At 51.9% G+C, this 15,176-nt stretch overlaps 2 protein-coding genes across 2 annotated transcripts; one reads left to right on the top strand and one right to left on the bottom strand.

The window, feature by feature from the left end:
* Positions 1-478: 478 nt before the first annotated feature.
* Positions 479-8,147, top strand: DFFA (DNA fragmentation factor subunit alpha). Its single transcript, XM_072828432.1, has 6 exons — positions 479-672; positions 2,120-2,281; positions 3,544-3,686; positions 6,260-6,449; positions 6,633-6,784; positions 7,394-8,147. Exons 1-6 carry the CDS (start codon positions 549-551, stop codon positions 7,601-7,603), a joined length of 981 nt encoding a protein of 326 aa, XP_072684533.1. The 5' UTR covers positions 479-548; the 3' UTR covers positions 7,604-8,147.
* Positions 8,148-11,854: 3,707 nt separating this feature from the next.
* On the bottom strand, positions 11,855-13,566 carry CORT (cortistatin; the record flags this gene model as incomplete). The annotated part of the gene is made up of 2 exons (XM_072828436.1): positions 11,855-12,132; positions 12,890-13,566. Coding segments are annotated over 2 exons (924 nt in total), but the record flags the coding sequence as incomplete, so codon positions are not given.
* Between the last annotated feature and the right edge of the window lie 1,610 nt (positions 13,567-15,176).

Here is a 15,176-nt window from a genome sequence, read left to right on the forward strand (position 1 = left end):
ATCTTTAAAAAAAAAATAAAAAAATAAAAAATAAAATCTTGAAAAAAAATTGACTTCCTTCAGATTATCCTGAGGTTTGGGACATCTCGCAGATCCTTTAAGCATGAAGAGGGAAAACAAATTAATACGGCACAACGATAGATTGTTTTAAGTATTAATATCATGCATCTATGTATGTAAATAAGAGTGCGCTAAAAACCCAAGGGAGTATATATGTGTCTTTCATAATGCAAAATAAATCCCTATTGACCCCATTTTGATCCCGCTTTTGAGACTAAATATAAAGTAGAAAAAACACTTCTCTGCCAAATCCAGCAACATAACGAAGAAGGCTCTGAGTGCAGAGACTACATCTCCCGGCATGCCCCCGGAGCCAGACGTGATTAGCGGCAACTGGAACTACAGCTCCCGGCGTGCCTCGGTCCCACGCGTAACGTGCCGCAGCGAGAACTACATCTCCCGGCACGCCCCGGGCTGGGGAGGGGCGGGACGGCGTCGCGCAGGGCGTCGCCGGCTTCCCCGGGTCGGCCGGGCCCGCTCTGTGGAGGATGGCGCTGGTCGGGGCCGCCGAGGCCGAGACTCGGACTCTGAAGCCGTGTGTGCTGCGCCGCAACCACAGCCGCGAGCAGCACGGCGTGGCGGCCTCGAGCCTCGAGGAGCTGAGGCGCAAGGGTGGGCGCGGGCGGGGGCTGAGGGCGCGGGCGCTGCCGAGCCGGCCTGGCGAGGGTGTCCGCGGGGCGGCGGGGTCCGGGCGGGCTCCGTGCGGGATCCTGGGCGGGCTCCGGGGGGCTCCCTGCAGGCTCCTGGGCGGGTTCCGGGGGCTCCCTGCAGGCTCCTGGGCGGGCTCCGGGGGTCTGGCGACCACACTGCAGCTCGGGCGAGGAGCACAAGCCATAAGCCGCCCCACGTGCCCCAGCTGCTGCACCTTCAGCTTCCTCACGAGCAGAATAGGAGATTTCCAGTCCTAATTACAGGATTGTTGCGACTCTCAAAGCCGATGATGCGTTTGCATGAAATATTATGAGCCAGTAGCAAGATTGTTTATTCAGGGAAGCTCTGAAAGGTGAAAGGTGAGAGCCGAGCCCTCCCCGGGAATCTGCATCCAGGGTGGGTGTCGGTGCGCGGTGCTTCCTCTCGGAGTCACCGAGACCCACAAGATCCCACAGGCCCAGGAGCAGACAAAGCATCATAAAGGCTTTAGTGACGCGGTTCTTGCTGCATCAGTGCTCGTATATTTCTGGGGCATTAGGGTTGCTGAAGTTTCAGTTCCCCTGAGCGCGTGGTCCGGATGCACGGGGCACAGAAGCTGGTATCGGAGCTTGTGTTCTCTGGAGCAGCCTCGGGAGGCTTGCTGTTCTGTTTGGGTGCCCAACAGCATCACCCAGCCGGATCGGTAGTCTCGGGGCCACTTTGCTGCTCTCTCTCCTCCCTTTCACATCTTAGGCTTTGCCATCGCTAAATGGGATGGTCACAGACCTGCCCTGGACAAGCCTCTTGCCCTTTGACAATAAAGATGAGAAGCCATCGATACAAACTTCTGCTTCTCTTGGGCCTTCGTGTAGGGTTAGAAAGGCTGCAGAGAACGACGCCACGAAGAACACAAAGCCGTTTCCTTTTTTTCTATTTCTTTCTTTCGACGTTTGACAGAATTTGAGGTGACCGCTGCTTAAATGAATGAAAGGCCGCTCGTTCACAAGAAATCAGACTTTGTTTTTCATCCAAGTAAAGATGCGAGTGCCTCCCAATGTGGATATAGAGCAGGTGGAGGAAAGTCTCAGGAGTCAGGCTGTGGGTTTAAATCTCAACTCTGACACTGTGGGACTTTGGACAAGTTACCTAACCTCCCTGGGCCTTGAGTTTGACATCTGTAAAATGGAAATAGCAATCGTACCTACCTTACAGGATTTTTAGGAGATTAAATACTGTATACAAAAGGCACTTATTACCAGGCATGTGGGAAGTGGTATATTAACGCTAGTAACTGTAGTTATTATTGTAGTTCCTGTTAACTACCAAGAATTCTGCTGTGCTCCGGGAACACACGTGTAGTGAGAGTCCAGAGACTGATGTAGTTTCCTTATGGATTCTTGTCAACTGCCAAATATTCTATTCCTCTCAGCCTGTGACATTCTGGCCATTGATAAGTCCCTGGCACCAGTCACGCTGGTCCTGGCAGAGGATGGCACCATCGTGGATGATGACGATTACTTCCTGTGTCTGCCTTCCAATACTAAGTTCGTAGCGTTGGCCAGTAACGAGAAGTGGACATACAACAATTCAGGTGAGAAACTCTGGCCATATACAAAATCACCTGCAATACGACAACCGCCATGATTCGGTTTAGTGCACAGCCACCTGGTTGCCGCTTGTCTGGTTCGGCATTTATGCAGCCAACGTTTACTGAGCGCCTTCTGCATGCCAAGGCATGGTGCTGAGTCTTGGGAGAAAGATGAATGAGATGTGGGCTCAGTTATCAAATAACTCATAGACCAAAAGTAACTAAAATGCAGCATGGCCACGGGAAATCAGTGCCGTAGGTGGAGTCAGGCTTCCAGGTTTCACTCCAGATTGTTATTTACTAGCTGTGTGACCATGGGCATGTTTCCTAACTTCTTAGCACCTTACTGAGGTAATGATTATAGTACCTCTCTCTCCTAGGGTGTTGTAGGGATGATAGAACATAATATATATCAAACCAGGGTTTCTTGACAATGCTATTGACATTTTGGGCTGGAGAATTCTTTGTTGTGGCATCTGTCCTGTCCATTGCAGGATGTTTGGCAGCGTCCCTGCACTTTGCCCACTAGATACCAGTAGTGTCCCTTTACCCCAATCATGACAACCAAAAATGCCTTCTGACATTGTCAGATGTCTTCTTGGGGAGGCAAAATCACTCCCAGTTGAGAACCACTGATAAAAAGCATTTAGGTCTTGCCTGAAAAGACTCGGTAAATGTTACATCGTCATCATTACTATAGATACAAAGGGACTAATATTGATGAATAGGATCGAAGGCTAAAACAGTGTTCCCTGTTGAAGACGGTCCCCATGCCACTAAATTGAGGGAATCCCTCTTCAGCAGCGGCCCTGCCAGCCACCTTTGTACTCAGCCCCAGGGACTGTGTCTACGGTTCCTCCAGTTAAGGACAAGATTAATCCCAAGCACAGAAGTGCTGGCGACAATGAATGTCTTTGTATACAAAAACAAGCCCCAGAGACAAAAACTCACCTAAAGGGAAATGTGGTAGGGTCCTGTGTGTGCATGACAATGCATCCGGTTTAAAGTGGCTTCTTTCTGTAAGGAAGATACAAAGCAGTTTCCCATGGAAATAAATAAAAGGTAGAAGAGAAGGGAAAATCTAGGTCTTGGATGAGGATTGTGCTTCCCACGAATTCTTTAGAAAAGACGCTTCCTTCACCACTGAAATTAAATGGTCAGTCGGAAGGACGTACAGATATCCTCGAGGCCTATGTGTTGGAGGAGGAGGTGAAAACAGCACTGTAGGTCACTCTGACTGTGACTGGTCTTTTTCTCCCCTACAGATGGAGGCACAGCCTGGATTTCCCAAGAGTCCTTTGATGTGGATGAGACAGACAGTGGGGCAGGGCTGAAGTGGAAGAATGTGGCCAGGCAGCTGAAGGAAGATCTATCCAGCATCATCCTCCTGTCTGAGGAAGACCTCCAGGTGAGGCCCCTCTGCAGCCTGCAGCCACACTCTGTCACCCGGCCTCCGCTGCCCCCAACCCCTTAGTTTCCATGTGCCTTCCCATAATAATTCAATTATTTCTTAATTTTTAAACAGTATTTTGTTGACAACCAAGACTTTTCATTTTCTAATTCTCGCACCTACAGTGGAAAATACAGATGCCTGGGGGCACCTGGGGGTGCAGTCGGTTAAGGGCCCGCCTCTCAATTTCAGCTCAGGTCGTGATCTTGGGGTTGTGAGATTGAGCTCCACGTTGGGCTCTATGCTCAATGCAGAGTCTGCTTGAGATTCTCCTTCCCTCTGCTCCTCCCCTTGCTCATACTCTCTCTCCCTCTCTCTCAAAATAATAAAATCTTGGGCAGCCCAGGTGTCTCAGCGGTTTAGTGCTGCCTTCAGCCCAGGGCATGATCCTTGAGTCCCGGGATCGAGTCCCACGTCAGGCTCCCTGCATGGAGCCTGCTTTTCCCTCCTCCTATGTCTCTGCCTTTCTCTCTCTCCTCTCTGTGTTTCTCATGAGTAAATAAATAAAATCTTTAAAATATATAATAATAATAATAACTAATAATAAAATCTTAGAAAAAAAAGAAAGATGCTCAGGCTCCACATAGACCTAGTTAGGCTCACCAAAGGAGTTAAGAATGTAGTGCCAAAGAATGTGGAGTCAGGAGGAGCCAGATTAAATCCCAGCTCCATCACTATGACTTTGAGCCAGTAAGCCTCTTTGCATGCGTTTCCTGTCCAGTAAAACTGGGATGAAAATAATATGTGTTAATTCCAAAAAATATTTCTTGAGCCCTTGCCCTGTGCCTGGCATGGTTCTGTCTGGGGGTACAGTGATGAACAAGCCAGACAGAGAATTCCAATGGAGGGAGGCAGACAAAACAGGAAGTATATTGGAGGAGTAGTAGGTGAGGCAGTATGCCGAGGGCGGCGGGGCTAGTAGTCTAGATTGGGGGCTCCAGGGAGGCCCCTGCAAGGAGGTGGCTTTTTAGTAATTTTTTAAACTTATAAACTTACATATTTTTGAATAAATAATGAAAATACATTCACATGGCTCAAAATCCAAGAGGTACAGAAGAATATACTGGTAGCCAAAAAGTGAAACCAGCCCAAATGCTCATGCTCCAATGAATGAGTAAATGTGGTCTGTCCATACAGTGGAATATTACGAAGCCCTTAAAAGGAAGGAAGTATTAACCCATTGCTGTGACACGGATAAGCCTTCAAAATATGCTGAGCAAAAGAAGCCAGACATGAAAGGCCACAGATGGGGGATCCTTGGGTGGCTCAGCGGTTTGGCACCTGCCTTTGGTCCAGGGCGCGATCCTGGAGTCCCAGGATCGAGTCCCATGTCAGGCTCCCAGCTGGGAGCCTGCTTCTCCCTTTGCCTGTGTCTCTGCTTCTCTCTCTCTGTGTCTATCATGAATAAATAAATAAAATCTTTTAAAAAAAAAAAAAGGCCACAGATTTTATAGTCACATTTCTATGAAGTGGCCAGAATACGCAAATCCGTACAAAGTAGAAGATAGGTTAGGGCTGCCAGGGCCTGGGGTTGGGAGCTTTGAGGAGAAATAGTACATACTAAGGAGTACAGTTCTTTTCGGGGTAGTGAAAATGTTCTAAACTGGATCGTGGTGATGACTGCACAACTCTGAATGTTCTAACCCACTTAGGTGTACGCTCTACAGGGGTGAATCATGTGGCATGTGTCTTCTATACCAATAAAGCTGTTTTTTGGAGGGTGGGGGATATACACGAAAAATCTGAGTCCTGCCCCTAGCCACCGGGTTTCCCTTCCCAGAGATGAGCAATATCTCAGTTTCCCATTCTAGAGATATTTTATATACCAAATATGCTTTCTCCTCCATTCTATTACACAAGTGGAAGCATATCTACTTTTTCTTAAAGAAATATTTGGAGAGCGGCACCTGGGTGGCTCAGTTGGTTGAGCCTCCAATTCTTGATTTTGGATCAGGTCATGCTCTCAGGGGTCCTGGCTCCACGCTCAGCAGGGAGTCTGCTTGAGACTCCCTCTCCCTTTCCCTCCCCCCCACCACCACGTGCACACACACATCTCTCTAAAATAAATCTTTAAAAAAAAATATTCCAGGGCTGCTGGGTGGCTTAGTTGGTAAAGCATCTCCCTCCCTCTGCCTGCTGCTCCCCCTGCTTGTGCTCTCTCTGTCAAATAAATAAAGACAATGATAAAATGTTTGGAGAGTATTCTAGATCAGTATATAAAAGACACTTGTTCCCCTTTTTCACCACTGCATAATATTCCCTTTTGTACGTGTACCATGACTTGTTTAAGGGGGTCTCCCCCACTCTTGGACGTTTGGGTTATGCTGCAAAAAAACTTAGACCAATGTCGTCTCGCACACATGCTTGTCCATAAAACAAATTCCCAGCAGTGTGGTTGCCACACCCTGGCAGGTTCGCAAGAGGTGGCAAGTACACGGATTGCTAAAGGAAGGAGGGAGCCTGCCGAGGACAGGTTGGGGCCACCGTGTGTTGACAGTATCTTTAGGTTAAAGTCTGTGTTTGCTTGTTAGGTGCTCATCGATGTTCCGTGTTCAGACCTGGCTCAGGAACTTTGCCAAAGTTGCGTCACGGTGCAGGGGCTCCAGGACACCCTCCAGCAGGTTCTTGACCAGAGGGAGGAAGCCCGTCAGTCCAAGCAGCTCTTGGAGCTTTACCTCCAGGCTTTGGAAAAGGAAGGCGGCATCCTGTCAAAGCAGCAAGGTAGGACTCAGCGGCCAGGGGAGTCACCCTGAGGGCCGAGGGCCTGGAGAGCCTTTCCTGGGGGAGCCAGCGTTCCTGATGTGCTCCAGGAAGGGCGAAGCCACAGCTGCTGGCCTCCTGAAGTGGTGCGCTCCCGTCTTGCTCATTGCTGCTTGTGATCCCCGTCTCACGTCTGCTTTGCAGCGTCCAGCGGCGACCTCAGCGACGAGGTGGATGCGGGCGACACGGGCAGTAATGGCCAGAGCACCTCCGAGAGCGCACTCACGAGCCAGGTCCTCACCACGCTGAAGGGGAAGCTGGCCCCGGAGCTGAGCCTGTCCAGTCAGGATTTGGAGGTGGGCGAGAACCGGGGGCCCTGAGCCCGCCGCAGTGCAGCCCTCCAGACCCCCCGGGCGGGAGGGCGTGCGGCTCAGCGCAGCTGACTCGGAGCTGCAGTTCGACTGGGCTGTGCCAGCCATCCCATTTAATCTCTATCAAAATGGCTTGAACGAAACGGGGCCCTTGCTCCGCTCCTCAGACATCATGCTCTGGGCCCAGGGCTACAGAACGAGCCAAGCTGGCAGGGGGGATGCAGGGCTCAGGCTTCTGGCTCTGTCGGCACTTGAGGAGGCTCCGTACTCGTAAACCATCGGAGGGAAAGGCACGTCCGGGGGGTCCCTCGCGTCCTCCTCGGCGAGCGCCTCCCCAATGTAGCTGGAAGGGGGGATACCTGTGACCGGCGTGCGGCCGCGTTTCCCTAAGTGGAGGACTTTACAGTTGCTCCCGGGAAACTTCCCTGCAGAGACCCTCTCCTGTTGGCATCAGAGGGTAAGACAAGGTCCGTGACCGCCGACTGGGCGAAGCCGGCATTGGAGCGTGCAGACGAGCGCGGGCTGTGCCCCTGGGCGCGGGGGCCGCTGTTGAGGAGGGCGGCCGCGGCTGTCACTGGTTCTCTCTCGCCACAGCTGGTCACCAGGGAAGACCCGCGGGCGCTGGCCGCTGCCCTGAGCTGGGGCCTCGGGAAGACGGAAGCCGTGCAGCAGGCCTGTTGCCAGGAGCTCAGCCTGCGCCTCCAGCAAGTGCAGAGCCTGCACTCCCTGCGGAGCGTGTCGGCGAGGAGCCCGCAGCCCGCACGACCGCAGGAGCCCAAGCGAGCCAGGCGGGAGCCCACGTAGCCGCAGCTGGGAGGCCGGTGACCTTGTTTTATTTTCCATAAACCCCTTGTGCCTGGATCTCCCGAGCTGCTGCGTCACGGCGCGACCCCGACCCTGCCTCGCCCGCTTTCCTGCAAGTGGCCAGACACCAGCCTCCCACCGCCCGGAGAGCCCTCCGCCTGCCCTGGATGCTCAGCTGCGGCAACGGCGCCCCACGCCTTCCCAGGGCACCTCGCGTCCTCCGTTGGACAGAAGCTGTAAGCGCAGTGGAGAGAAAGGGTTGTGTTTCAGGCTCCCCGTCCTTGTTCTGAAGCCAGAGCTGCAGAATGTCAGACACAAATCATGGTGGAGAAGGTGACGTAACAGAGTTGGTTTACAGCCGCAAACTTGTTTCTCCAGGAGTTTCTCGGTTTGTGTAAAGGCGCGTATTAAGTCTGCAGACCTAGGGACACAGGGAGAGTGTGGTTGGCCATTTCCAATTGTGAGATTATGTCTGTTGCCAGTTGTCTAATCTGTTTTATCAGCTGCTGGGAGGAAAGGTCATTAAATTGATCTCCATGCGAAACGACTGTGTGTGTCTCTGGGTGCAGAGCAGAGGCTTCTGGTCCATATACATCCTGTTCCTGTACAGACTTGTTCTTAGGGTTTCGTACACCGATTTGGAACAGATTTTCAACATCTCCATCTTTGCCCCACAAATCAAAAATACTGGCTGGGGTTAGTCTGCCCGGTATACCGCAGAGCTTCAGTCAGCAGCTCGGGCGACGCCGAGCAGAGCGGCGAGCCCAGCCTGCAGCTGAAACGGTTAAACGAAGCGGCTGAGGAAGAGCCGAGTACCTGGCACGGAGCAGGTCCCCTCAGCTCCCCAGGGACAGCGCGGAGCAGGAGCAAGACAGCTGCGGAGGCTCCCGTCTGGGTCCATGAGGTGAAGACCTTAGTCTGCAAACTCCGGCCAAGTGCGTAGCGTGCACAGCTGCAGACGCATTATGTTGCCCCTGGTGCCGTTTACCTTCCCCGTGCCTCCAGGCCTTCTAGAACAGAAACGTAGCAGCACAGCAATATATCTAAAAATAGGAGAGCGAGCAGGGCAGCCTGCCCTTCTCTCTCAGGAGAGGAGAATGTCCAAGGAACCAGCGGGGACTAATGAGCTCCGCATTAGCCGTCTTCCTTCCATTCCTCCGACTCCAGTCAAATGTCGGTCCCCATTAGGCAATTGGCTTTGACAGGAGCTGTGCTAATTACCACTTACCAACCTCTAATTTCTGGGGAAAAGCAAAAGGAAAAAAAAAGCGAATGGGTTTTCATTTTTCAGAGAGAAGGGCTAAAATAATAGTAGTCTGGGAAAAGAAAACCTGCATTAATTACAAAAATGATTAATGTGCCTTTACTAACCAGATTGATTGTTTAGCTGTTTTATTTCTTAGTCATCCACAAAAATTTTTTGCCTTCAGGGTTTTTCTCCATTCTGTTTTATTTGTAGGGTTTTGCCTTAAATTATCTCAGCTGTGTCTTGTATTACTTGAAGTTTTTTTTTTAAGATTTATTTATTCATAGAGGCAGAGAGAGAGAGGCAGAGACACAGGCGGAGGGAGAGGCAGGCGCCAAACCACTGAGCCACCCAGGGATCCCCTGTAAAATCTTTTTTAAAAGAACACACTTTGGGATGCCTGGGTGGTTCAGCCGTTTAGCGCTGCCTTCAGCCCAGGGCGTGACCCCGGTGTCCTGGGATCAAGTCCATGTCGCTCTCCCTGCAGGGAGCCTGCTTCTCCCTCTGCCTGTGTCTCTGCCTCTCTATCCATGTGTCTCTCATAAATAAGTAAAATATTTTAAAATAATAATAAAAAATAAAAGAACACACTTTGCAGTCACAAGGAAGTGAACCAACTGCTTCATGCATAAATACTGGATTTTCCTCAATATTTCCAAGAACTATTGCCAAAAATCTAGCTTCTCTGACAGTTTGTAATTATTTTAAGAAGACAAGTGGGGGATCCCTGGGTGGCTCAGCGGTTTAGCACCTGCCTTTGGCCCAGGGCGTGATCCTAGAGTCCCGAGATCGAGTCCCACGTCGGGCTCCCAACATGAAGCCTGCTTCTCCCTCTGCCTGTGTCTCTGCCCCCCCCCCATGTCTATCATGAATAAATAAATAAAATCTTTTTAAAAGTGCATGTATTTTTGATCATTTAATTATAAGTGGAACAGATAAATTAGCATTACTTTTATTAGGGTTATGACAAGCTAGAAATAGTGGGTAACCCAGGTGCCCTTTGCCTCTTCCTTTCTTGTCTAGAAACTGAAATTTTCCTTCTTTTTAATACCTACCTGACTTTTCCTCTTCTGATTTCTTGAAAATGGAACTCGGGGGCTCCCTAGGTGGCTCAATTGGAAGAGTGTGTGACTCTTTTTTTTTTTAAATGGATTTTAGCTATCCTTTTTTTATTATTTATTTATGATAGTCACAGAGAGACAGAGAGGCAGAGACATAGGCAGAGGGAGAAGCAGGCTCCATGCACCGGGAGCCCGACGTGGGATTCGGTCCCGGGCCTCCAGGATCGCGCCCTGGGCCAAAGGCAGGCACCAAACCGCTGCGCCACCCAGGGATCCTGGAAGAGTGTGTGACTCTTGATGTTGGATCATAAGTTTGAACCCCACATTGGTTGTAAAAATTATTTAAATAAACTTAAAAAAATAGAATCCATATCTCTACTGGAGAAGCTGCTATTAAGATGTGGGTGGTGCCTTGAGCAGCTGCTGTTAAATTCTTGAAGTGTATTGGTCTGAGTTTCCTAAAGCCTAGAACAGTTGGCCGTCAGCCCTGAAACATGAATACTATGAAGGATTTCCATCAAAGGTTTATGTCACACTCAATTCTTCCTCAGCAGTTAAGGATCCATTCTGGTGCCAAATATTAGAACTAAGCAAGCGGGGCGCCTGGGTGGCTCAATTGGTTGAATGTCTGACTCCATTTCGGCTCAGATTGTGATCACAGGGTCGTGGGATAGAGCCCTGCGTCCGACTCCACACTCTGCGGGGAATCTGCTTGAGATTCTCTCCCTCTCCCTCTGCCCCTCCTACTCACTCTCTCAATCTCGCTCTCTAAAATAAATAAATCTTTAAAAAAATGCACGAAAATGAATTATAAGTTGTCCAGGTGCTGAGGCCCACATCCACACACTTGTCTATACTGAACTACAGAAAGGTATACGTTGAGAACAGTCTACCCAAAACCTGATGATAGAAAATGACCCTAATATACCCTTTTTACCCTAATGTATTCGTCATGAGCATATTAATCTAATCTAACATGCAGTCAAAGCCAGTTAACATTTTTTTAAGTCCCCTTGACTAAGGTAAGCTTAGAGTTACTTGATGGATTTCCTGCCAGTCTCATTAGTAGGGCCTCATTATCCTTCAGCTATAACTTAGTTCAAAGTTTTAGGTCCCTCGTCCTAAGGACTGTGTATGTATGACCCCAATTGAAACTGAAAAACAATCAGTATGTTTTTCTTCTAGAAAAATGTTAAAAGACAAAGTTCTGATGGTTGGCTGGCCTTTCAGGCTGGCATCTTCCACCAGTGCACTGACCCAATTACTGGTCTAAAGCTGCTGTGTTTGGAAATATGGATGCTATTAAGGCTCCTCCATCACATTATACTTTACTCAGCTAGTAATTATGAATATGAGCTCAGCTCTGCAGAAAACAGAACGGAACGGTCAGCAGTCATACTCCACGTCTGCTCCCCTGGTGTCCAGAGAAGAGAGAAAGATTACAGCGCTCCTCCAGCTGGCCTTTGCCGATTTTCCTCCTGTTAGGCCTGACCCTCAGAAACTTCCTGTAACTCTAGGTATGAATCTCTGAACTTCAAAGTTTAGCATCTAAAAACCTTCACCCTGGGCAGCCTGGGGGCTCTGCGGTTTAGCGCCACCTTCAGTCCAGGGCATGATCCTGGACACCTGGGATCAAATCCCGCGTCGGGCTCCCTGCAGGAAGCCTGCTTCTCCCTCTGCTTGTGTCTCTGCCTCTCTCTATCTCCCATGAATAAATAAATTTTTAAAAAATCTTTAAAAAACGACCACCACAACAAAAATGATGACTTTGGGGTGCGCCTGGCTGGCTCAGTTGGTGGAGCACAAGACTTTTCATCTCAGGGTCGTGAGCTCGAGCCTATGTTGGGTATAGAGATTACTAAAAATAAAATATTTTAAAGTATAAATAAAACTTTTCAAGTTACACGGGAAGGAGAAGACAAGTGTGTAAAGAAGAAAGATCGCGGCTGTTTATACATTTTATTCCAATCCATCGTTACAATTCTTTATATGGGTAATCAGGGGTGGAGTTTTCTTTTCGGGAGGAGGTTTTCCAGAAAACCTTGCAGGGTGCCTTCTCCTGTAGGGACCTCTGAGTGGGGGGACCTGCTGCCACTCGGGTGCCTCCCCTGCTGCCTCTCCTGAGAAGGGCGCTGCACCTGCCTGGGGGAATCCACTGGGACCACCCAGCCAGGAAAGTCATGAGGCTTTTCTTCAATTCTATCACCTCCTTCCTGCAGATGCTTTTGAAAAGAAGCAGAGGACAAAGGAAAGGATAATAACCATCTGGATTGGCCAGCATTAAAAGATCCATAACTCCTTCCTCAAAAAAAAACAAAAAGAGATGCTTCAGAAGAATAAATCGTATTTCCATTAAAAGGATGAGAAAAAAAAACAAAAACAAAAACAAAAACAAAATAAAAGGATGAGAAAGTTAGGGATGCCCGGAGGGCCCAGGGCTTGACCCCGGGTCTCAGGATCGAGTCCCCCATCCCACTCCCTGCATGGCGCCTGCGTCTCCCTCTGCCTGGGTCTCTGCCTCTCTCTCTCTCTGTCTCTCTGTTTCTCAGGTATAAATATATAAAATCCTTGAGAAAAAAAAAAAAGGATGAGAAAGTTAAAAATGAAGGATGAGAAGGCTAAGCAAAGACCTTAAGGAAATCGCTCTAGTCAGAGAAGGAAAAGTCAAGAATTTTCAGTCAACGAAAAACCGGCTGGTTTGGCCCATCACGTTGGCTGAGGCCCTCGGTGAGAGGAGGCCGGGCCATCCATCATCCCCGGCGGGCCGGCCTCCCGGGCGCCCACAAATCACTCGAGAGCGATCAGGTCGGGGCTCATCTCGGCTCCCGGAGTCCGTCGGGAGCTTCCGGGGGTAGCGGGTGATAAACGACGCGCCTGAAACTCGGCTGGTAATTTTAGAGGAAAATCCATTTTTAATGGCCAACTTTATGTACTTTCCTGGAACTTTTTCAAAATGGAAAAGCGAGAAAAGTAAATCACCTCACGAAGTCGGGAGCCCTCACGGCGGAGAGCGTGATGACGTCAAGGGCTCGGAGCCAGCGGGCAGCGTCCGGCGGAGGCTGTGGGGGCCCCGCCCTCGGGCAGGTGCGGGCCGGGGGCTCCTGTGGGCCGAGCTCGGCGGCGCGGGCGGGCGCGGAGGGGCGGCGAGGGGCGGCCCTGCCGGTGCCGGGGACCCGCGGGCTGCAGGCGCCAGGGAGTCGCCGGGCGAGGGGCCTGCCGGGGCGGAGGAGCCGGGGGACAGCGGGGCCGGGGCCGCGGGGCGGAGCTGCAGGCCCCTCAGCCCAGCGGGCGGCGCGCTCCTTCACTCGGGCGCCCGCCTCAGCCGCCAGCGGGGCCGACCGGCTCCCCACAGGCGCCCACAGAGTGGGCTGCGCACTTGCCGGACGCGCGCCGCGGCCGCGGGAGCCACGTGAGCAACACGCGGTGAGCGCGGCGGGACCCGGCGGGGAGGCCTCGGCACCGGCGCCCCCAACCCGCCCCGGCCTCGGCTCGCGCCTGCACCCGACACCCAGACCGGAGGGCAGAGGCGGGCACTGCCCGCGGGCCAGGGAGCAGCGAGGCCCGCCATCCCGCCCAGCGCCCGGGGAGGCGCCGGGCCCCACGCTGCTGGAGCCCCCACTCACGACCAGAAACTCGCACTTCGTCGCCAACGAAACAGAAACCCCAGCGCGTCAGGTGGAGGAGCAGAGACGGGTGGCGCGGGGTCACTCAACGGCCGGCACTTGCACTCTCCTGGGAAGGCCGGAGCGTGGGGCCCTCCTCGGGCTGCCCCCGGCCTTGCCCTCCCCGATCCGGTTCAGAATCCCACAAGGACACGGCAGACCCTCGGCACCCAGCGGAGACAGCGGGTAAACTGAGGCACCGCCCCAAGCCTGCTACACGTGGCCACCAGGCAGCGTTCCAGGTGGGAGCGAAGCCACCGAACCAGCCACTCTCTCCAGAAGCGAACGCTGACGTTTTCACTTTACCAAGGTCCGGGCTCCCCGCCCCCACAAGGGAAATCTCCATCTTAAACTCCTTTTGGTCGGAGGCTTGTGAAGATTCCAGGCTAAAGGGGTGGCCCAAGGAGCCGCAGCTCCTTACTGCATGTGCTTCGCCCTTTCTTTCTAGACGGATTCTTTTGCTTAAGAAAGTTCCCACAAAAAATAAAAAAATTAAAAAAAAAAGTTCCCACAAATGGTATTAAAAATTGAGATGCTCAGGCATCTGGGTGGCTCAGCGACTGAGCACCTAACCTCGGCTCAGGTCAGGATGCGGGGTCCTGACGGAGCCCCGCGCTCGCCGCTCAGCCGCGGGCCTGCTTGTCCCTCTCCTCCCCGTGACTTCTCTCTGTGCCGTCTCAGTCTCTCTCAAAGAAAACCTTTAAAAAACAAAAGCCAAGACCCGTCATAACAGTCCTACGCACCTCCTCTGTCACACACAGGCCACTGCCAAGTACCGTGGACTCTCCTGCGCTGATGAGGACACAAAGCTAGAGACACGGCCACGAGTCGCAAAACCAGGAAGCCACCGGAGTGCGGACCTCTGCAAGGTCACAGTGTCCGGCTCTAACCTCTCCTGATGCCATGTCGCAGAGCCTTGACCCAAAAAGGAAGCTGCTCACACACACGGAGTATGATCGGAAGGACAGAAGCTTTAGGGTTCCTTTTCTTTTCACTGATGTGACACACGGATGTCACACTCATTTTCTGAGGTGGAAAGATAACACCATTTGCAGAACATGAGGCCAGGAAGCTTGGCTTGAGTGTTTTCCTGGGGGCACCGCTTACCATGTCCCTTCAAGAGCCAAACGGGGGCGGGGGGGGTGTCTTCTATGGATCATGCCGGGCATGGGTGGTTCTATCCAGAACGGGTGTCCTCCTGAGGCAGCACCGTCAGGGTGAACGCTTCTCTACGGCCCAGCAGATCGGGCAGCAAGCTCGCCTCTGAGCCTCAGCCTGCGCATCAGGAAGACCCGGGGACAATCAGATGCACCCCGTCAGGCTGAGGACGCGCTGGGGTTCCACGCGGGGCCCTGGGGCAGCCTGGCGCACAGGACGGCCCCCAGACGCAGTCCTGCTCCCTGTCCCTCCGGCCTGTGGGAGGAGCGGTGCGCCCTGGGCCCCCAGACGCCCGCAGAGAAGGCAGCAGGACTGGAAGCTCCGGCCCTCGCTGACTGAACCAGCACAACATGTGGTAGCACTTGGGAGTGCAGCAGGTCTTCCTCTCAAGCAAACTCCTGCCCGGTGGTAAAATTACAAAAGAGCCAGAGAAAAACTGCATAAAC

Source organism: Canis lupus, chromosome 5, assembly GCF_048164855.1.
Source record: "Canis lupus baileyi chromosome 5, mCanLup2.hap1, whole genome shotgun sequence".
Lineage (NCBI taxonomy): Eukaryota > Metazoa > Chordata > Mammalia > Carnivora > Canidae > Canis > Canis lupus.